The sequence below is a fragment of the Lucilia sericata genome, unplaced genomic scaffold, assembly GCF_015586225.1.
Source record: "Lucilia sericata isolate MDLA Ls3-8-SP2 unplaced genomic scaffold, ASM1558622v1 Contig000191F_arrow, whole genome shotgun sequence".
In the NCBI taxonomy this organism is placed as follows: domain Eukaryota; kingdom Metazoa; phylum Arthropoda; class Insecta; order Diptera; family Calliphoridae; genus Lucilia; species Lucilia sericata.
In genome coordinates, this window is record NW_023994219.1 from 390,001 (window position 1) to 414,879 (window position 24,879).

At 36.2% G+C, this 24,879-nt stretch overlaps 2 protein-coding genes across 2 annotated transcripts in view; one reads left to right on the top strand and one right to left on the bottom strand.

The window, feature by feature from the left end:
- LOC119601792 (homologous-pairing protein 2 homolog) overlaps positions 1–3,562 on the top strand; it is a 33,145-nt gene extending 29,583 nt beyond the window's left edge. The window contains 5 exon segments of the mRNA XM_037952936.1: positions 2,601–2,722; positions 2,793–2,889; positions 2,948–3,167; positions 3,224–3,247; positions 3,250–3,562. Coding sequence (XP_037808864.1) covers positions 2,601–2,722; positions 2,793–2,889; positions 2,948–3,167; positions 3,224–3,247; positions 3,250–3,422 — 636 coding nt within the window. The 3' untranslated portion in view covers positions 3,423–3,562.
- LOC119601791 overlaps positions 1–24,879 on the bottom strand; it is a 163,700-nt gene that overhangs the window by 23,008 nt on the left and 115,813 nt on the right. The window contains 3 exon segments of the mRNA XM_037952935.1: positions 16,930–17,034; positions 17,489–17,748; positions 23,675–23,804. Of these exon segments, the coding sequence (XP_037808863.1) occupies positions 16,930–17,034; positions 17,489–17,748; positions 23,675–23,804 (495 nt within the window).

The window sequence follows — 24,879 nt, forward strand, 5'->3', positions numbered from 1 at the left end:
CGAGAGAGCGAGCGAGCGAGCGAGCGAGCGAGCAGCGAGCGAGCGAGCGAGCGAGCGAGCGAGAGCGAGCGAGCGAGCGAGCGAGCGAGCGAGCGAGAGAGCGAGCGAGCGAGCGAGGAGCGAGCGAGCGAGAGAGCGAGCGAGCGAGCGAGCGAGCAGCGAGCGAGCGAGCGAGCGAGCGAGAGCGAGCGAGCGAGCGAGCGAGCGAGCGAGCGAGCGAGCGAGCGAGCGAGCGAGCGAGCGAGCGAGCGAGCGAGCGAGCGAGCGAGCGAGCGAGCGAGCGAGCGAGCGAGCGAGAGCGAGCGAGCGAGCGAGGAGCACGAGCGAGCGAGCGAGCGAGGACGAGCGAGCGAGCGAGCGAGCGAGCGAGCGAGCGAGCGAGCGAGCGAGCGAGCGAGCGAGCGAGCGAGCGAGCGAGCGAGCGAGCGAGCGAGCGAGCGAGCGAGCGAGCGAGCGAGCAGCGAGCGAGCGAGCGAGCGAGCGAGCGAGCGAGCGAGCGAGCGAGCGAGCGAGCGAGCGAGCGAGCGAGCGAGCGAGCGAGCGAGCGAGCGAGCGAGCGAGCGAGCGAGCGAGAGCGAGCGAGCGAGCGAGCGAGCGAGCGAGCGAGCGAGCGAGCGAGCGAGCGAGCGAGCGAGCGAGCGAGCGAGCGAGCGAGCGAGCGAGCGAGCGAGCGAGCGAGCGAGCGAGCGAGCGAGCGAGCGAGCGAGCGAGAGAGCGAGCGAGCGAGCGAGCGAGAGAGCGAGCGAGCGAGCGAGCGAGCGAGCGAGCGAGCGAGCGAGCGAGCGAGCGAGCGAGCGAGCGCGAGCGAGCGAGCGAGCGAGCGAGCGACGACGAGCGAGCGAGCGAGCGAGGAGAGCGAGCGAGCGAGCGAGCGAGGAGCGAGCGCCCCCCCAGGGAGCGAGCTGAGCGAGCGAGGCGAGCTGAGCGAGCTAGCGCGCGAGCGAGGGAGCGAGCGAGCGAAGTCGGAGCGAAGCGAGCGAGCGAGCGATCGCGCGAGCTAGCGAGCGAGCGACGCGAGCGAGCGAGCGACGAGCGAGCGAGCGAGCGAAGCGAGCGAGAGCAGCAGCGAGCGAGCTGCGAGCGAGCGAGCGAGGCGTAGCGAGCGAGCAGCGAGCGAGCGAGCGAGCGAGCGAGAGCGAGCGAGCGAGGAGCGAGCGAGCGAGCGAAGCGAGGTCGCAAGCGAGCGAGCGACGAGCGTAGCGAGCGAGCGAGCGAGCGAGCGAGCGAGAGCGAGCGAGCGAGCGAGTCGAGCGAGGCGAGCGAGCGAGCGAGGAGGAGCGAGCGAGGCGAGTTCGATGCCGGTAGCTGCGTATGTCGAGTAGAGCGAGAGCGAGCGAGCGAGCGAGCGAGCGGAGCGAGCAGGAGCGAGGAGCGAGCGAGCGTAGCGAGAGCGAGCGAGCGAGGAGCGAAGCGATGCGAGCGAGCGAGCGAGCGAGCGAGAGCGAGCGAGCGAGCGATCGAGCGAGCGAGCGAGCGAGCGAGCGAGCGAGCGAGCGAGAGCGAGCGAGCGAGCGAGCGAGCGAGCGAGCGAGCGAGCGAGCGAGCGAAGCGAGAGAGCGAGCGAGCGAGCGAGCGAGCGAGCGAGCGAGCGAGCGAGCGAGCGAGCGAGCGAGCGCGAGCGAGCGAGCGAGCGAGCGAGCGAGCGAGCGAGCGAGCGAGCGAGCGAGCGAGCGAGCGAGCGAGCGAGCGAGCGAGCGAGCGAGCGAGCACGAGAGCGAGCGAGCGAAGCGAGCGAGCGAGCGAAGCGAGCGAGCGAGAGCGATCGAGCGAGCGAGCGAGCGAGCTAGCGAGCGAGCGATCGATCGAGCGATCGAGCGATCTAGCTATCGAGCTATCTATCGATCGATCTATCTATCTATCTATCTATCTAGCTAACTATCTATCATCTATCTATCGATCTATCTATCTATCTATCGATCTATCTATCTATCTATCTATCTATCTATCTATCTATCTATCTATCTAACTAATTCAAAACCTATTTAACTGACCGATTGACTAACTAACTAAAGTTTTGACAGTTTTTTTTTTTACATTGTAATTCCGTCATTCTTAGTCTATATCGTGGCTGCGGCACGGGTCAAGGCTTGTTTGGTGCGTTATTAACTCTTATTAATTATACCTGTCAAACTAACAGACCCATTATTTAGTAAAATATTGTTGTAATAACAAATTATTTAGTTCCTTCTCTCCACATCCAACTAATCTCTTGTTTTAGTGCCAGACTAACTTTATTTTTATTTAACAATTATTTAAATAAATCATTTAATAAATTTATAATATGTAGATCATACTGGTCCAGGCGTTGCCACTTGTTATATTAACATTAATTTTAGATTTGTCAATCACACTCTGTTGCTCCATATTATGCATATTAAATAAATGTAGCGTAATTAGTTTATTAAAAAATTGCCCTAACAAGTTCTATAACCGTTATTAAGAAAAATATGCTAATAAGACTTTAACATGAAAGCATGGAAAAGAACACATGTTTGACAGAAAACACGTGAGCGGTAAGATAATTATAAAAGTTTTTTTTTATTAAGAAGATATAATTAATTCATTAAGCTGAGAAGTAAACAATATATTTAATAATTTAGATGTCAAAAACAGAGATTTTGAAAACTGTGCAGGAATTTATGCTGCGACAGAATCGACCTTATGCTGTCAATGAGGTGTTGGAAAAATGTGGCAAGGAATTGGGCAAAGCTGCCATACAAAAGTTAGTTTGTAAAGGATTTTTTTACTTAAATTAGAAATTTTCAAATTTAGAATTATGTTTACGATTTCAGAGCTTTGGATTCATTGGTTAGCAAGGAAATTTTGTTGGCCAAAACCTATGGCAAACATAAAATCTATTATGCTAAACAAAATGTTAATAATCAAGAGGTAAGATCAAAGTTTTTGAAATATTTACTTAATTTCTTAAAATTTAATTCATTTCTAGCTTAAAAAGCAAATGCAAACTTTAAAACAAAAGCTTTCACAAGCTCAGAATATACTCAAAAACAAAGAATCAGAATTAAACGATTTGGAAGCAAAGTTGAAGTCTTTAAATAAGGTTAAAAGTCTGGCTACTTTGGAAGAGGAAAGAGATCAACTTTTGGATGATATCAGGAACACAAATGAAAAGCTAAGAAGTTTGCAGGCTCAAGAAACCCAAATAAGGTAATCATTTCAAAAATAATAATTTCTCTCTTTAATTTAACAATTTATTTCTTACAGCTTTCTTCTCAGGATGTTAAAAAATCGTTACAAAATATGAAAATGTCTCTTTGGCCTATCGTAAGCGCAAACGTATGTGTAACGATATGTTGGATGCCATTATGGAGGGTTATCCTAAAACTAAGAAAGCTTTAATAGCTGACATAGGTTTAGAAACCGATGAGGAAGTGGGCTTTAATGTAGAGTTAAAGCGTTAAGGGGGGTTTAACGTTTTGTGTTATAAATTCTTTACTTTTAAGTTAATCTAAGGAATTTTAATGTTAAATTTTAATCAAAAAATATCTATTCTTAAGGTATTTTGTCTGAGCCAATTGCATTACATTTATTTATGTATGTAGGTGAAGGTATTCAACATTTAACAGTTAATAAATTTCAGGGAAAATGTCAAATTTATTTCTTTATAAAACAGCTGCTTAACACAACCTTGTTTTATTTAAGGGGGGCCCAAGAATTTTTGGGTTAAACTGGGATTTTCAGTTATCTACAACTCAGCGCTTCAACAAGGGAAGAATCTCGGAAGACCTTAAGAGGTCATAGAAAGTTCGAGTTATCAAAGTTCTTAAGAACGCAGTAGAGACGTTCATCACTTCTAGATGAATATTGAGAGTTTTTTGAAAGCTTAAGTTTCCAAAGATTCCAAGAACGATGTATCGAATAATAGACTGAATTATAAAACCCTTCCCGAATTAAGAGTTCGTGGAAAGTTCGAGCTATCAAAGTTCTTACGAATGCTGCAGAGGTTTTCATCGGTTCCAGAGAAAGAATATCGAAGTAGGAGAATATTGGGAGTTTATCAGAAACTTAAGTTGCCAAAGATTCCAAGAACTATGAACCGAATAACAGATTAAATTATAAAGCTCAAGTCTAAGGTATTAATCTAGGCAGACCTTCATATTAAGAGTTTATAGAACATTCGAATGGAGACTTTCATCGGTTCTGGAAAAAGAATGTCGAAGAAGGAGAATATTGAGAATTTATTGGAACCTTAAGTTGGCAAAGATTCCAAGAACAATGTATCGAATAACAAACTAGATGATAAAGCTCAAGTCAAAGGTATAAATCTCGAGTTCTAGAACGTTCCAGAGAAAGATTCCAAGAACGATGTACAGAATAACAAACTTGATGACAAAGTTTCAAGGGAATGAATCTCGGCAGACTTTCATATTAAGAGTTCATAAAACGTTCCAGTGGAAACTTTCATCGCTTCCAGAGAAAGAATATCGAAGTAGGAAGATATTGAGAGTGTATCGGAAACTTAAGTAGCCAAAGATTCCAAGAACGATGTTTTGAATAACAAACTTGATGACTAAAGTTTAAGTCAAAGTTATGAATCTCGGCAGACTTTCATATTAAGAGTTCATAGAACGTTCGAGTGGAGACTTTCATCGATACCAGAGAAAGAATGGTGAAGAAGGAGAATATTGAGAGTGTATCGGAAACTTAAGTAGCCAAAGATTCCAAGAACGATGTTCAAGTCAAAGGTATGATCTCGGCAGACTTTCATATTAAAATTCATAGAACGTTCGAGAGGAGACTTTCATCGATACCAGAGAAAGAATGTTGAAGAAGGAGAATATTGAGAATTTATCGAAAGCTTAAGCTGCAAAGATTCCAAGAACTATGTACCAAATAACTGACTGCATAACTAATACATGTGAGATTCCGAGCAATCAAAGATGATGATAATGATTTGCGAATTATGCTGCGAACTAGAAGAAATCTAGACCATCCCAAGCAATCGCTTTTTATCTGTATCTTTCCGATACATTTCATTAGACACTGGAACACTAGAACGAAAGCCATGAATGGGTTTGCTCAAATAAAGGGCAACAATGGCCTGTATCCTCCCTTGCAGAGAAGGAATCTTGGAGATCTCTAATGTACACAGTTAAACCAAAGTACGAGTTGGTAAAGTTTTGGAAAAGGATGAGTAAAGTTCCTGAAATGACTTGTAATAGAACGCAATAAATAACTTTTCTGGCTAACTGGCAGTTAGATACTGATCAGTGAAAACCTCCTGAAATGGAATCACATTTCATTTATGACACACGCGCTTTCAGAACCAACTTTTCTTCCGCTAGTAACCTCTGTATGCTATGGGTACCAGGCCACTCGCGTCTAGTAACGAAAGATCTATTAAAGGATAGAAAACTTGAAGCAGTAAATCCTACAAAAGCAGAACCGATAGCGGATTTAAAACAAATCAACCAAATGGGATAATGAAAGGGGGATAGAACTACTAAAATCGTATGGAGTGAAGTCCCCTTAGTGATAGAAAGTCTGAGGTTGGTTTAATAGTAACTATCGTAACTGGACCTAATGGAGTACGGGCACAATTTCAGTAAATTGGAAGTTCGGAACGCAGCTTATGTGATGAGGATTGTTAAGCTTCACCCGAAAACCTCATTTCACTTAAGAAATCAGATTAGAAATACGTATCCAATAAATGGTTAGGCTTTTGGAACTTTTGGCGAGACGTTTAACAGTTGTACACGTTTGTGTATCGGAGCACTAAGGTGTTTCAGAAAGGTGAATATTTTCACTGGCAGAAAGAGCTACGAAATGTAATGCAAACTTGCTGAGACTTTCTAGACTTGTACTCTTTTGAAAACCGGGGTCATTTAGATATTCGTGAAAACTGTTAACTGACCTAAAGGTGTTCATCTTAGACATAAAGATCGAACGATTTATTGATGTATTTCAACATATATTCCTATGACTTCTGGATGGATGCTTAGAACTTTTACGTCTTGCAAAACTTGTCGGATTATTCTGAAATGGAACGCAGAAAGAGCTGCGAATGCAAACTTGCTGAGACTTTCTAGACTTGTACTTTATGTCTTGCAAGACTTGAAGGAATATAGTCTGCAAATGAGGGCTTGCAGTTTAACTTTAACTATCGAATATCTAACAGAAATATCAGAATTTATACCGATAATCAAGCTTTTTGACGTGTTTTCAACATCTGACCATGAATGCCACATGTCTCTCAGTGAGATGAAAAGACGTTCAAACATTACCCTTATTATAGGTCAAAGGACACGGAACTACATATCGCAATAACATTGCCTACACTTTGGTGAGAACCATGCTAAGTGAACTGGAAATAGACTAGTTCTGTGGAGTACCATTGCCTCTATGATCTGTCTAAACATTCGTTAATCCAATGCTTAGGTCCGTAGATCGAGTTAGTACACTTGCTCGATCGCTAGAGCTTTGAGGACTCATATGGACCTATGTAGAACTACCTATCTCCTCGGTCTTCATAGACTACAACCACGTAATCTGGTATCGATCATTAGTGGTCTCTGCTAATTTGCTAACCATGCTAGACGCATTGATCTTCTATATAATGACTTCTGCAGAGGTTGTCAGAATGAGTATGAAGATGGTGGTCCATCTTCTCTCTAACTGTCCAACACTAGAAACGGATCGAAACCGAACTTAAGGGTCGACCTACTTCAACGATCTATCTGTCTCTGCTAATTTGGTAACCATGCTAGACGCATTGATCTTCTATATAATGACTTCTGCAGAGGTTGTCAGAATGAGTATGAAGATGGTAGTACATCTTCTCTCTAACTGTCCAACACTAGAAACGGATCGAAACTGAACTTTAGGGTCGACCTACTTCAACGATCTCTCTGATCTATCGAATGTTAATTTATAACAACTTATTGCATTTGTGAATCCGGTTATAATGGGTGTGAACTACAAATTCTCACTAGGCTGGACGTAATCTTTATAATCTTCTTCTCTCTCTCTCTCTTTTAGTCTCTTCTATCTCTCGACTATCTCTAAAGAGATCAACCTAACGAGATATTTTTCATACCTTGACTATTTTATGCCCAGGCCCCTAAGGTTGAACATTTCGGCTTTACAACAAAAATTTAAATATTATCCCATAAACCGGTAGTCAGTTGTCCACTCACTTATTGTGTGTTAGTAATGGCAAATCATAAAATGTAAATATTATACATTTTACTTTAGACTTTGACTCAGTCTCGCAGTCACAAAAAGGGAATTGTTGCCAATATTTTGCGGTTGTTTGTTTTTGTTTTTGGCATACTTGTGACCCTATAGACAGAGTTATAGTTACCATGTTAGTTTTTTTTTTTTCGATGGAAAAACTAGGTAGCAGTGGGTGTATGGTTAGTTATTTATTTGTCTATCTAGTGTGGGTGGTCATTTTTCAAAATGACAATTGCAAAAACAAAAAAATGGGTTTGTAGACAGAAAAGTATTTAAAAGCGAAAGTCCTAATAATAGTACTTTTGAACATAAAAATTTTGTGTAATTTTGTTAAATTTGTTTCTGTTTTTTATAAGAGATAATGCTTATTTTGAATAAAAGTAATATATGTACGAAATTTTCCGCATTAGATATCGTTTACAGAAAAAAAATTGTAGCAATTTTTAAGTCAAAACATTGCTGGCTAAACAAACTGCACGAATTGACAATTGCTTAATATTATTCAAATCTTTTGGGGGGGATTTTAGTGTCTATTTTCCCAGCGTGGGCTTAGTTCTTAACAGTATTTTTAAAACTTTGACCACTGCTGCAAAACAACCCAAAAAAAAAAAAAAATATTTGATTGCGTAAATTGAACTTTAATTGACAGTTCTTAGTATTTTGAGAAATAGTTAAAAGATTTATGATTGAGGCAAAAGCAAAAAAAAAAAAAAAAAAAAATCGCTAGAAAAACCAAAACATGCATATTCAATATTCAAACATACAAGCTATTAAAAATGTAAATGTAAATAAATCTATAAAATTTTAATAAATTTTAAAGGAGTTGTCTTTAATCACAACCATTAAATACCCTTCATTTTATAGCAATATTCTTTAACCATATTTAGTAAAACTTGTTATCAATTTTTACTAACTTTTAACTAAAAACAATGCTGAACGTTTAATTAACAAACGTTTTTAGACAAACAGCCAGCCAGCAACGTGAGTTTATCAAACCATGAAGAGTATCATTACATAGTCAAGTGTTTAATAATAATGGTTTTTTGTCGAAAGAATGATTGATGTTTCTTTTCTAAAACTGACTTTATGTCATATGTTTAATCATTCTTTTAACAAGACCTTTCACATTAAGTTTCAAAAAAAAACTTTAATAAATCATTTTATAATTGTTTCAACTTTTGTGGTATAATTTTCATAGAGATTTTTTACAAGATCATCTATTAAAATTTGAACTGAATAGATCATGAATAATAATCTTATAAAACTTGTTACAGAAGAAGATTTGCCACTGACTTTTAACGGTATTTTTAAGATTACGTAAAACTTAAGGCGAGATTCAATATTTGTCATGATCGTAAGATTCAAAAGTGCAGATCAGGTTTAGCTGTAAGGGAAAAGATCGGGATCTAGTTAACAAAGTTGCACCCTGATTAGGAGGATAACTTTACTGCGTTTGAAGGTTCGAAATAGTTAAAAGAGTTTAAAAATTATTGGTAGTCTATAGTTCTGTCTATAGCCTAGCCTATGGACCAGACTAAAGTGTAGTCTATAGACCAGTCTATAGTTCAGACTACAGTCTAGTCTATTGTATAGACTATAGTATAGTCTGCAGTCCAATCTATAGTATAGTCTATAGTCTGGACTATAGTCTATACTATAGTCCAGACTATAGTCCAGACTATAGTATAGACTATAGTCCAGACTATAGTATAGTCATTAGTCCAGACTATAGTATAGTCTATAGTCCAGACTATAGTCTAGTCTATAGTAGTCTTTAGTCTAGACTATAGTATTCTTAGATTGACCTGTAGTGAAGACTATAGATTGATCTATTGTCAAGACTATAGTTTGATCTGTAGTCAAGACTGTAGGTTGGTCTATAGTCAAGACTATAGATCAGTCAATAGTCTTCACGATAGATCGATCTATAGCCTTGACTATAGATTAATCTATTATCTTGACTATCAATCTTTAGTCAGAACTATATATTGATCTATATTCAAGACTATAGACTAATCTATAGTCAAGACTATAGACTAATCTATAGTCAAGACTATAGACTAATCTATAGTCAAGACTATAGACTAATCTATAGTCAAGACTATAGACTAATCTATAGTCAAGACTATAGACTAATCTATAGTCAAGACTTTAGTCTAACCTATAGTCAAGACTATAGACTATAGTAGTCTATAGTCCAGACTATAGTAGTCTATAGTCCAGACTATAGTAGTCTATAGTCCAGACTATAGTAGTCTATAGTCCAGACTATAGTAGTCTATAGTCCAGACTATAGTAAGCTATAGTCCAGACTATAGTAGTCTATAGTCCAGACTATAGTAGTCTATAGTCCAGACTATAGTAGTCTATAGTCCAGACTATAGTAGTCTATAGTCCAGACTATAGTAGTCTATAGTCCAGACTATAGTAGTCTATAGTCCAGACTATAGTAGTCTATAGTCCAGACTATAGTAGTCTATAATCCAGACTATAGTAGTCTATAGGCCAGTCTATAGTTCAGACTATAGTCTCGTCTATTGTTCAAACTATATTCTCGCCTATAGTCTAGGCTATAGTCTAGTCTGTAGTCCAGACTATAGTCTCGTCTATTTTCCGGACTATAGCCTAGGTTATAGTCAAGACAGCAGTCTCGCCTATTGTCAAGACTATAGTCTAGACTGAAGTCTGTGTTCCAATCTTTAATCTTGTATATAGTCCATGCTATAGTCTTGCATATAGACTAGACTATAGTATAGTTTATAGTCCGGACAATAGCTTCAGTTATAGCTCAGACAATAGCTTGATATACAGTTCATTCTATAGTCCAGAATATCGTCAGACTATAGTCTAGGTTATAGTCCAGACTTAAGTCTAGTTTATGCTCCGGACTATAGTCTAGTCTATAGACAATAGTTTAGTCTATAGTCTGAATGCAGTCCAGCCTAGTCTGAGCTATTGTCCATTATTGAGCTATAGCCCAATATATAATACTAGTTTGTAGGGTATCCCTCTAAAAATTATTGTGACAAAAAAATCAATTTTAAAAATTATGCGTTTTTTGTTGTTGTTACCTCTGATATAATTTCAAGTAAATAAATCTTTTTAGAAAACTCAAAATACATTTCGCTTTTAATTAAAACATATTAAATATACCAGACAACAAACGAGACAGTTTTTTTGTTATCATGATTTTTTAACACCACCTTAAGGAAGTCGACAATTTCAGAGTGTGTCGATTTTTTGTTTTTGGCCGTTTGTTTAAAAATATATTTTTGGATATTTCATGTTTGCTGTTATTTAATTTTACAAATGCGTCGTCGTTTGGCGTTAAATTTTTTTTAAAACTATTTTAATATGTCTCATGTTTAGAAAGGAAACCGGTCGTTGGGGTTTAACTTAAACTTAACGTTTGTTTTATAAATAAATTCAAGGAAGGTGTGTGTAAATTAAAAGTGGGAAAAAAACGAATTCTGTTAATATTTGTTCAGCCTAAAAGATTAGAATGAATATTATAGAAATATTATGTTTAACCTAGTTTAAAAGCGGTAGTTCTTAGGTTTCTGTATTTTCATAAAGAAATGACTTGGAGTTAATTAAAGTTGGCGTTGTTGTATTAACACCATGTTAAGTTTTATTACAATTTATTTAGAAATCTTATGAGTAGTTGAATTTGCATGTTTTTCTTAAGCTGAGCAGCTAATTTACACATGTCATTTAAATGTTTTATCATAAAAATTCTTTAATCTTAAGTATCGGTTACTGGAAACGTAACGGATATGTAGGAAAGAGCAAAGACGCGCAAAAGAGAAGGGCGACGGCGAGAAGAAGAACGGCAGCCAAGGAGAAGGAAAAAGCGCAAAGGACAAAGAACGGAAGGAACGAAGGGACGAACAAACACGAACGAACGAACGAACGAACGAACGAACGAACGAACGAACGAACGAAACGAACGAACGAACGAACGAACGAAAACGAACGAACGAACGAACGAACGAAACGAACGAACGAACGAACGAACGAACGAACGAACGAAACGAACGAAACGAACAACGAACGAACGAACGAACGAACGAACGAACGAACGAACGAACGAACGAAAACGAACGAAGAACGAACGAACGAACGAACGAACGAAACGAACGAACGAGAACGAACGAACGAACGAACGAACGAACGAACGAACGAACGAACGAACGAACGAACGAACGAACGAACGAACGAACAAAACGAAGAACGAAGAACGAACGAACGAACGAACGAACGAACGAACGAACGAACGAACGAACGAACGAACGAACGAACGAACGAACGAACGAACGAACGAACGAACGAACGAACGAACGAACGAACGAACGAACGAACGAACGAACGAACGAACGAACGAACGAACGAACGAACGAACGAACGAACGAAACGAACGAACGAACGAACGAACAGAACGAACGAACGAACGAACGAACGAACGAACGAACGAACGAACGAACGAACGAACGAACGAACGAACGAACGAACGAACGAACGAACGAACGAACGAACGAACGAACGAACGAACGAAGAACGAACGAACGAACGAACGAACGAACGAACGAACGAACGAACGAACGAACGAACGAATCGAACGACAACGAACGAACGAACGAACGAACGAACGAACGAACGAACGAACGAACGAACGAACGAACGAACGAAACGAACGAACGAACGAACGAACGAACGAACGAACGAACGAACGATCGAACGAAAACCGAAACGAACGAACGAAACGAACGAACGAAACGAACGAACGAACGAACGACTAAACGAACGAACGACGAACGAACGAACGAACGAACGAAACGAACGAACGAACGACTGAACGAACGAAGACGAACGAACACGAACGAACGAACGAACGAACGAACGTAACGAACGAACGAACGAACGAACGAACGAACGAACGACGAACGAACGAACGAATCGAACGAACGAACGAACGAACGAACGAACGAACCGAACGAACGAACTAACTAAACTAACTAATCTAAACTAACTACACGAACTAACGAACTAACTAACTACTAACTACACTAAACTAACAACTAACTAACTAACTAACTAACTAAGTAACTAACTGAACTAACTTAACTAACTAATAACTAACTAACTTAACGAACTAGACTAACTAACGCAACTAAACTAATACTAACTAACTAACTAACTAACTACAACTAACTAACTAACTAACTAACTAACTAACAACTAACTAACTAACTGAACTAACTAACTAACTAACTAACTTAACTACAACTAAACTAACTAAATTCTAAGAAACTTTTTGCAAATTTTCCTAGAATCTTACAGGCAGGCGACACTTTTAGCTATTCGCCGCTGTTGTCTGATCTAGCTTCTCTTTTTCTCCTACACTTAAAGAAATTTGCCACCGTAAATTAATTGAATATGTTAATTATTTAGTTTTTTTAACACAAACATGTTCAACAACTTATTTATAATAAAAACCCAACATAATCAATCTCCAAACATAAAACTCCTTATAGAAACATTTCAAGAATTTCAAAGCAAAAAAAAAAATAGCAACAATTAAAATTATTGCTTAATGGTTTTATTAACACTTAAAGCTAACAAATTAGAGTATAAAAACTAAAACTAGTTTTAGCTTTTCAACACTCTTAAGAATGATAATCTTAACTAATATCAGATACTAAGTAAAACCTAACTAACAAAGCAAAAAACTTTAAATAAAACTATATATTTTCTATAATTAAGGAAATTATTGTTAAATTTATTGCTTACCTAATGACCTAATGATTTTATTTTAAGTTTTCTTATCTTTTAAAAATAAACCTTATTTTAGTAGCTATACCCAGTTATTTTAGATTATCTATCTACTGTTTGGAAAATTATATTTTTGTGTCTTATGTCATGCCATTTTAAAGTTTAATTATGTTTGCATTGATTTTCCCACTAAGACCTTCAATAAATATTGTTATTTTTGTTGTTTTTTTACGAGACTTATATGACTTTCATGGTTTACTGCTTTTTAATATTATTATTTTTTTTTGATGACCAAGTATTATTTGGATAAAGTTGTTGTTTTTTTTTTTATTGAGTTTAAGAATATTACAAAAAAATAGTAAGAATTTTTTGCTTTATGGTCTTTAGTCATGGTCAATAAATTGGCAAAAGAGGACTTGGTTGAGTCAAGTTAAAGAAAATATGGTTTAAATATGATAAATCTGAATGCTCAAGGATTTCTATTACATGGATATAGTCCAGACTATTGATCAGTAAAGAGACTCCAGACTATAGAACAGACTGTTGACCTGGCTGCAGATAGACTAAACACTAGATTACAGACCATACTAATGCTCAAACTATAGTCCATGCTAGATGATAGATAGACTGTAAACCAGATTACACACCAGATTCCATAACATTAAGACTAACACTCACACTAGACTAAAGTCCAAAGTATAGTCCAGTCTATATCGCAGTTTATAGTCTGGTGTAGAGTTCGGATTATTGTTTAGTCTATAGTTTAGACTTGTCTATAGTCCCAACTATAGTCTAGTCTATAGTCCCAATTATAGTCTAGTCTATAGTCCCAATTATAGTCTAGTCTATAGTCCCAATTATAGTCTAGTCTATAGTCCCGACTATAGTCTAGTCTATAGTCCCGACTATAGTCTAGTCTATAGTCCCGACTATAGTCTAGTCTATAGTCCCAATTATAGTCTAGTCTATAGTCCCGACTAGTCTATAGTCCGACTAGTAGTCTATAGTCCCGACTATAGTCTAGTCTATAGTCCCGACTATAGTCTAGTCTATAGTCCCGACTATAGTCTAGTCTATAGTCCCGACTATAGTCTAGTCTATAGTCCCGACTATAGTCTAGTCTATAGTCCCGACTATAGTCTAATCTTTAGTCCCGACTATAGTCTAGTCTATAGTCCCGACTATAGTCTAATCTATAGTCCCGACTATAGTCTAATCTATAGTCCCGACTATAGTCTAGTCTATAGTCCCGACTATAGTCTAGTCTATAGTCCCGACTATAGTCTAGTCTATAGTCCCGACTATAGTCTAGTCTATAGTCCCGACTATAGTCTACTCTATAGTTTAGTCTATAGTCCCGACTATAGTCTAGTCTATAGTCCCGACTATAGTCTAGTCTATAGTCCCGACTATAGTCTACTCTATAGTTTAGTCTATAGTCCCGACTATAGTCTAGTCTATAGTCCCGACTATAGTCTACTCTATAGTAAGTCTATAGTCCCGACTATAGTCTAGTCTATAGTTCCGACTATAGTCTAGTCTATAGTCCCGACTATAGTCTAGTCTATAGTCCCGACTATAGTCTAGTCTATAGTCCCGACTATAGTCTAGTCTATAGTCCCGACTATAGTCTAGTCTATAGTCTAGTCTAGTCTATAGTCTATAGTCTAGTCTAGTCTATAGTCCCGACTATAGTCTAGTCTATAGTCCCGACTATAGTCTAGTCTATAGTCCCGACTATAGTCTATAGTCCCGACTATAGTCTATAGTCCCGACTATAGTCTAGTCTATAGTCCCGACTATAGTCTAGTCTATAGTCCCGACTATAGTCTAGTCTATAGTCCCGACTATAGTCTAGTCTATAGTCCCGACTATAGTCTAGTCTATAGTCCCGACTATAGTCTAGTCTATAGTCCCGACTATAGTCTAGTCTATAGTCCCGACTATAGTCTAGTCTATAGTCCCGACTATAGTCCCGACTATAGTCTAGTCTATAGTCCCGACTATAGTCTAGTCTATAGTCCCGACTATAGTCTAGTCTATAGTCCCGACTATAGTCTAGTCTATAGTCCCGACTATAGTCTAGTCTATAGTCCCGACTATAGTCTAGTCTATAGTCCCGACTAAAGTCTAGTCTATAGTCCCGACTATAGTCTACTCTATAGTCTAGTCTATAGTCCCGACTATAGTCTAGTCTATAGTCCCGACTATAGTCTACTCTATGGTTTAGTCTATAGTCCCGACTATAGTCTAGTCTATAGTCCCGACTATAGTCTACTCTATAGTTAAGTCTATAGTCCCGACTATAGTCTAGTCTATAGTTCCGACGATAGTCTAGTCTATAGTCCCGACTATAGTCTAGTCTATAGTCCCGACTATAGTCTAGTCTATAGTCCCGACTATAGGTTAGTCTATAGTCCCGACTATAGTCTAGTCTATAGTCCCGACTATAGTCTAGTCTATAGTCCCGACTATAGTCTAGTCTATAGTCCCGACTATAGTCTAGTCTATAGTCCCGACTATAGTCTAGTCTATAGTCCCGACTATAGTCTAGTCTATAGTCCCGACTATAGTCTAGTCTATAGTCCCGACTATAGTCTAGTCTATAGTCCCGACTATAGTCTAGTCTATAGTCCCGACTATAGTCTAGTCTATAGTCCCGACTATAGTCTAGTCTATAGTCCCGACTATAGTCTAGTCTATAGTCCCGACTATAGTCTAGTCTATAGTCCCGACTATAGTCTAGTCTATAGTCCCGACTATAGTCTAGTCTATAGTCCCGACTAGTCTAGTCTAGTCCCGACTATTGCTAGTCTAGTCCAGACTATAGTCTAGTCTATAGTCCCGACTATAGCTAGTCTATAGTCCCGACTATAGTTTAGTCTATAGTCTAGTCTATAGTCCCGACTATAGTCTACTCTATAGTTTAGTCTATAGTCCCAACTATAGTCTAATCTATAATCCCGACTATAGTCCCGTCTAAAGTCTAGTCTACGGTCTAGTCTATAGTCCCGACTATAGTCTAGTCCATAGTCGCGGCTATAGTCTAGTCTATAGTCCCAACTATAGTCTAGTCTATAGTTCCAACTATAGTCTAGTCTATAGTCCCGATTATAGTCTAGTCTATAGTCCCGACTATAGTCTATAGTCCCGACTATAGTCTAGTCTATAGTCCCGATAATAGTCTAGTCTATAGTCCCGACTATAGTCTAGTCTATAGTCCCGACTATAGTCTAGTCTATAGTCCCGACTATAGTCTAGTCTATAGTCCCGACTATAGTCTAGTCTATAGTCCCGACTATAGTCTAGTCTATAGTTCCGACTATAGTCTAGTCTAGTCTATAGTCCCGACTATAGTCTAGTCTATAGTCCCGACTATAGTCTAGTCCAGTCTATAGTCCCGACTATAGTCTAGTCCAGTCTATAGTCCCGACTATAGTCCCGACTATAGTCCCGACTATAGTCTAGTCTATAGTCCCGACTATAGTCTAGTCTATAGTCCCGACTATAGTCTAGTCTATAGTCCCGACTATAGTCTAGTCTATAGTCCCGACTATAGTCTAGTCTATAGTCCCGACTAGACTATAGTCCTGACTATACTCTGGTCTATAGTCCCGACTATAGTCTAGTCTATAGTCCCGAGTATATTCTAGTCTATAGTCCCGAGTATTGTCTAGTCTATAGTCCCGAGTATAGTCTAGTCTATAGTCCCGAGTATATTCTAGTCTATAGTCTATACTATAACCTATACTCTAGTCTATAGTCTAGTCTATAGTCAAATCTATAATATAGATCATTCTATACTCCAGACTGTAGAGTAGTACGCAGTCTATATTATAGCGTAGTCTATAGTCCACGCTATAGTTGGGTCTATAGTCCAGACCTTATAGTTTCGTCCATAGTCCAGCTTGTTTATAACTTCTTACATATAATTAAAGGAAAATTGTTTGAAATACTCACTCTTGATATAATAATGCCAGCTATACTGATGCGTATTCTAGGACCTTTGAGTAAACGATATCTCAAATCAACACCATTCCAGAAAGAGATGAAATAACGTTTCACCTTAAAATTTAACAAGAATAAATTAGTCAGACTTTAAATATCTAGAAACTTAAAAAAAAACTTTTCAAATAAAAAAGGCGGCATGAAGATTGTTGTTAATAAATTATTTAAAATAAACACGTTCTTTAAAATTTAATTAAAAATTTGACAAAATAAAACATTTATTAAAATAACACACTTTTTAAAGAAGAGTTAAGCTTTTGACAAATTTAAAATATTTTTATAAAATAAATTATTAAGAATTTTTCTACAAATAAATAAATCAAGTTGTTATTTAATGTCTTAAGAATCATATAAATTTCAAATCACACCTATTTTTTTCTTAAAGATAGGAGTGTCTGTCGTGGTAACGGCCTGGTAATCTATCAACAATCATGTCATGCATTGCAGTTGATTTGTAGTTTAAGTTTTAATTTTTGTTTGAAATTTGGTGTCTTTTTTTTTGGACAATTACCTGCAAATTATCACCACCATGCAGACGATAGCCATCATAGTCTACAATTACTAAAATTTCTGGATATATTATATAGGGAGCTTGCCGCTTGGCCCGTTTATGATCCGCAAATTCATTTTCCTCTAGACCATCATCGGCTTCAAGTTGTTCCTCTTCTAGTTCTATATCTTCCAGGGTGGTACGATGAGCAGATCTTTTGTGGCGATTTTGTAATTTTTCTAATTTTTCACTAGTGGCAACATCATCGGGTTCCATGAAGGCTGGAAAGTTAAAAAAGAAAAAGAAGTTCTTTAATAATTCCATAAAATCTTAAAATTATATTAATAATACTAAATATTTAAAGCACTTTTAAGTTGGCAACACTTTCTTTAAACAAAACTTAGTTGGCAACTCTCCACTTGAACTACATTTGGTTGGCAACTCCTCTATATAAATTTCATTCATTTTCTCTTTAATTTTTGCTAATAGAATTTTGTAAAAGTTTTACAAAATTACCCCCATTCTTATGATTGGTTTCTCTAACAGCAACCATTTTTTTTTTTCAAAATGTTAATTTATGTTAATTTCTTTCTATTTAAAAATTCAACCCAAATGACGTATTAATCAGCGCAAAATTTCTTAAAGAGGACAATAAAAACTAATATAAAACTTTTCTTTTGTAAACATTTATTTATGACCCATTTGCAAAAAAAAATCTTTTATTCAGACTTTTTGTTTCCAGGCGTTTTTGAGAAATGCGTCAAAATGCTGACGCATGTTGGCATGTAAATTTTTTTCTTTCAAAAGTTTAATGAAATGTTAACGCGTGTAAAGCGGCTTGTAAATGTAAATGCAAATTATTAAAAAAAAAATATGCTAAAATATATTTGATTTATTGTTTTATATTTAAAAAGTGTGCAGAGAGTGATCTTCAGTCATGATAAAAAAAGTGATCTATAGAATGATATTTAGTAAAGACCATAGTCTGATCTATAGGTCAGGCTATAGAGTGATCAAGATTATAGACTGATCTATAGTCAAGGCAATAGACTGATCTATAGTCTGGACTATAGACTAATCTATAGTCAAGAATAGAGAATGATCTGTAGTCAAGACTATAGACTGATCTACACTAAAGACTATAGATTGATAAATAGTCAAGAATATAGCTTGATCTATAGTCAAGACTATAGATTTTTAGACAAGACTAGAGATTGATCTGTGATCAAGAATATAGACTCAGCAATAGTTGAGATTATATATTGATATTTAGTGAAGACTATTGACTGATCTATAGTACTGACTGATCTGTAGAGTGATAGATAGCCAAGACTTTCTATAGTCAAGACTACAGACTGACCTATAGTCAAGACTATAGACTGATCTATAGTCAAGACTATAGACTGATCTATAGTCATGACTATAGACTGATCTATAGTCAAGACTATAGACTGATCTATAGTCAAGACTATAGACTGATCTATAGTTAAGACTATAGACTGATCTATAGTCAAGACTATAGACTGATCTATAGTCAAGACTATAGACTGATCTATAGTCAAGACTATAGACTGACCTATATACAATACTATAGACTGACCTATAGTCAAGACTATAGACTGATCTATAGACTGATCTATAGTCAGTACTATAGACTGACCTATAGTCGAGACTATAGACTTATCTATAGTCAATACTATAGACTGACCTATAGTCAATACTATAGACTGACCTAGACTGACTATAGACTGACCTATAGTCTAGACTATAGACTACTCTATAGTCAAGACTATAGACTGATCTATAGTAAAGACTATAGACTGATCTATAGTCAAGACTATAGACTGATCTATAGTAAAGACTATAGACTGATCTATAGTCAAGACTATAGACTGATCTATAGTCAAGACTATAGACTGATCTATAGTCAAGACTATAGACTGATCTATAGTCAAGAATATAGACTGATCTATAGTCAATACTATAGACTGACCTATAGTCGAGAATATAGACTGATCTATTGTCAAGACTATAGACTGATCTATAGTCAAGACTACAGACTGGCCTATAGTCAAGACTATAGACTGATCTATATTCAAGACTATAGTCAAGACTATAGACTGATCTATAGTCAAGACTATAGACTGATCTATAGTCAAGACTATAGACTGATCTATAGTCAGGACTATAGACTGATCTATAGTCTAGACTATAGACCGATCTTTAGTCAAGACTATTGACTGATTTATCTGTAGTTAATACTGGTCTATATTCAAGACTTTGGACTGATTTGTACTAAAGACCATAGAATGGTCCGTTTTATATTCAAGACTTCAGGCTGATCTATAGTAAATACTATAGACTGATATATTTGTAGTTAAGACTATAGACTGATCTGTAGGCAAGACAATAGAGTGATCTATAACCAAGACTTTAAACGTTTCTGTAGTAAAGATTATATACTGATCAAGACTTTAGACTGATCTATAGAGAAGGCTAAAGTCTGATCTAAATACAAGACTTTAGACGGATCTGTAGTAAAGTTTATAGACTGATCTATGGTAAAGACTATAGTCTAATATATAGTTAAGACTATAGACTGATCTATAGTCAAGAATAAGACTGATCTATAGGTAAGACTATAGACAGATCTACAGGTATAGACAGACTATAGACTGATTTATAGTCATGACTATAGACAGGTCTGTATTATAGACTGATCTAAATAAAGGACTTCGGACGGATCTGTAATAAAGTCTATAGTCTTATCTATAGTCAAGAATAAGACTGATCTATAGGTAAGACTATAGACTGATCTATAGGTAAGATTATAGACTGATTTATAGTCAAGACTATAGACTGTTAGACGGATCTGTTATATCTATAGTCAAGAATTTAGAATTGTCTGTAGTTAAGACTATATACTGCTCTGTAGTCCAGACTATAGACTGATCTATAGCCGAGAGTATAGACTGGACTATAGTCAAGACTATAGACAGATCTATAGTTCAGACTAAAGACTACTGAGTGGCCTAAACTTTTACTGAATTTTATAGCAAATTGTTTTAGTTTTTGGGTACATTTTCTTAATCTCTATCATATCACTAGCTTCCTACAATTCGTCTTTTGAAAACCTTGTTTTTTAAAAAGCCATTTAAATGTGTAATAAAATTAACTAAAAAACTACATAAATTAAAGCCTATGGGCTGATTAAAAGCAAATTATAATTCTCAACACATATGCTGGGAACTTTTTTTCAAAATTTGCTGATCTAAGCAAATATTTAGAAGCATTAATTAATGAAATAAATCTTTTTAAAGAATATAAATATTATCTTTACAAAACGATCTAATAGGAAGAGGAGGTTGAATGGTTAAACTGTCATAAACAAAATAATTAAAATGTCTATTTAAGCGTCCGGTTGCCCTATTTAAAAACCAAAAAAGTTCTTTAAGATTTAATTTACAACAAACAAATTGTTATAAATATGTTAATTTTTTTAAACTATTTATTACAGCTTTTAGTAGGTTTTCAAAACTTTTGTAAATTTTTTTTATATCCAGATTTTTATGGGTTTTTTGCTCCCTAATTAAAAAAAGTAAAGGTTTCATCTTTAGTTGTTAATAACAGCTTTTGTATAAATCTTTATGTTAATAACTTTTTATGGTTTATTTTTATTTTTTTAAATATTTATTTCTGCTTAAAATGCCATCAATCTGTATAAAATCCTTAGATTTACGTGACTAAGCCGAGCTAAACTTTTTTTTTTAGTATTTCCTGTCTAGATTATTAAATAAAAACATAAAAATAATCTTAAGAAAACCATAAATGTTAAGTTTTTAAATAAAGAGTTTTTTATAAAAAAATTAATTTTTAAATAATAATTTTAAATGCAAATAAAACCTTCAGTTAAAAAAAGGGTCAATCAACTTGTTGCTGAAAAAAATATTTTATTTTTATAAAATTTTTACCAAAATCTCTGTTATGTGAAGGAAGGCTTGTCTCTGTTTTAAAAAACCTATATTTTATTAAATTTATATTTAAAAATTTTTATTTAATTGACATTTTTAATGGAAATATACAGTTTTAATGAGGTGCTACTGAAGTTTTTAATGTAATCAATAAATTAATTATTTTTAAATTAAATGCTTTTGGGGAAATATTTTAAGAATTCATTTAATATCGTTTATTTTCGCTGCAGTTTGCTAAGGAAGACGCCTTAAATTTATTAAACCACAGGAGACTAACTGTCCGGTTTTTGGTTTATTTTTTTGGAAGTTTAATAAAATCAATAGAATTTTTAATGTTTTTACTTTAACTTTAATTGTCCGCTTGTCGCCTGTTGTTGGTCACCAACAATTTTGACCGCAATATAAACTGGAGGTTGCCAGAAGTTTGAGTGTGTGTATAATGTAAAGGAAATGTCTGGTATTTCCGTTTGATTTATCCAAAATTTTAAAGGAAATACCTATAGAGTGATCTGTACTGTAGAGTGATCTATAGTCAAGTCTATGGAGTGATCTTTTGTCAAGACAATAAAGTGATCTATAGTCAAGACTGTAGAATGATCATGGTCAAGACTAAAGACTGATCTATAGTCAAGACTATAGAATGATCTATAGTCCAGACTATAGAGTGATCTATAGTCCAGACTATAGAGTGATCTATAGTCCAGACTAGAGAGTGATCTATAGTCCAGACTAGAGAGTGATCTATTGTCCAGACTATAGTCTGATCTATAGTCCAGACTATAGTCTGATCTATAGTCCAGACTATAGCCTGATCTATAGTCAAGACTATAGAGTGATCTATTTTATAGTCCAGACTATAGACTGATCTATAGTCCAGACTATAGAGTAATCTATAGTCCACACTATAGAGTGATCTATAGTCAAGACTATAGAGTGATCTATAGTCCAGACTATAGAGTGATCTATAGTCCACACTATAGAGTGCTCTATAGTCCACACTATAGAGTGATCTATAGTCCACACTATAGAGTGATCTATAGTCCACACTATAGAGTGATCTATAGTCCAGACTATAGTTTGATCTATAGTCCATACTATAGTCTGATCTATAGTCCAGACTATAGTCTGATCTATAGTCCAGACTATAGAGTGATCTATAGTCCAGACTATAGAGTGATCTAAAGTCCAGAATATAGAGTGATCTATAGTCCAGAATATAGAGATCTATAGTCCAGACTATAGAGTGATCTATATTCCAGACTATAGAGTGATCTACAGTCCAGACTATAGAGTGATCTGTAGTCAACACTATAAGGTGATCTATTGTCAAGACTATAGACTGATATATAGTCAAGGCTATAGACTGATCTATTCTCAAGATTATAGACTGATCTATTGTCAAGATTATAGACTGAACTATAGTCAAGACTATGGACTAATCTATAGTCAAGACTATGGACTCATGTATAGTCAAGACTATAGACTAATCCATAGTCAAGACTATAGACTAATCTATAGTCAAGACTATAGGCTAATCTATAGTTAAGACTATAGACTTATCTATAGTCAAGACTATAGACTAATCTATAGCCAAGACTATAGACTAATCTATAGCAAGACTATAGACTAATCTATAGTCAAGACTATAGACTAATCTATAATCAAGACTATATAGTAATCAAGACTTTAGACTAATATAATCAAGACTACATACTAATTTATAGTCAAAACTATTGACTAATCTATAGTCAAGGCAATAGACTAATCTATTGGCAAGACTATAAACTAATGTATAGTCAAGACTATTGGCTAATCTATAGTCAAGACTATAGACTAATCTATAGTCAAGACTATAGGCTAATCTATAGTCAAGACTATAGACTAATCTATAGTCAAGACTATAGGCTAATCTATAGTCAAGACTATAGACTTATCTATAGTCCAGACAATAGACTAAAGTATAGTCAAGACAATAGACTAATCTATAGTCAAGATTGTAGACTAATCTATAAGTCCAGACAATAGACTAATCTATAGTCAAGACTATAGACTAATCTATAATCAAGACTATAGGCTAATCTATGGTCAAGACTATAGACTAATCTATAGTCAAGACTATAGACTAATCTATAATCAAGACTATATAGTGATCTATAGTCAAGACTATATAGTGATCTATTGTCAAGACTACATGCTGATCAATAATTTTTTTCTCTCTCTCTCTGTCTCTACTTACCAAAATCACTTAAATGTTCTGAAGTATCAACTTCTCGTTTAAATATCACATGATGTGAAGTTTCCTTTTGATTAGGTGACAAGTCATGAGGCAATGGTTTTATCACCATATCATGACCAATACTGCCCTCCTGCAAGAAAAAAGCAAACATGAAATACATACGCATAAATTAATTAAAATATATAAATAAATTATTATAAATATTAAATAAACAAAAAAAATATAAAATTAAGTTATTATTTTTAGCAAATATAAATGACAGTTATAGACACAGCAGGGGACCCTAAGAAAAAAATTATAAAAATTAATGACTAGTTTAAACTGAAAGGCGAAACTGTAAGCTCTGAAAATTTGCAGTTTTCAAAATTTACTCACTTGTCCTCTAGTCTTCAGAAAAAAGGTTATTTTGGGTGGCCTGTTGTTTATTCAGTTAAGCAACAAATTTTATTTATTTATTAATTAATAAAAATTCATTTGGGGTTTTATGTATAAGACCTTTTTTGTTGGCATAATATTATTAATAATTTTGTAAGAAAAAATATTTCTGACTGCAATATTATTTATGATTTTTCTTTTTTTCCTTTATGAATAAAACATGATTAAGCAAACTGTAACATGATTTCAGGAGGAAGTTTTATTGTTTGTTTTTTTATCTTATTTGCGGCGTTAAATAACGTTTCTATTGTTTGGCGGGAAGAGTAAAAACGGAAGCTTTATTATTTAATAATTAATTAAATGTGTAGAAGTCAAGGAAAATCTCTTCGTTTTTGACAGTTATCTGAAAATTTTGAGTTTTTTTTTAACATGATTTATGACTTTTTGGGGGATTTGCTTAAAGTAGGCAACACTGATCTCATATTATACCTACTCTATAGGTCAGACTATAGACTGATCTACAGCCCAGATTATACACTGATCTATAGTCCAGACTATAGACTGATCTATATTCCAGGCTATAGACTGATCTATAGTCCAGACTATAGACTGATCTATAGTTCAGACTATAGACTGATCTATAGTCCAGACTATAGACTGATGTATAGTCCAGACTATAGACTGATCTATAGTCCAGACTATAGACTGATCTATAGTTCAGACTATAGACTGATCTATATTCCAGGCTATAGACTGATCTATAGTCCAGACTATAGACTGATCTATAGTCCAGTCTATAGACTGATATATAGTCCAGACTATTGACTGAT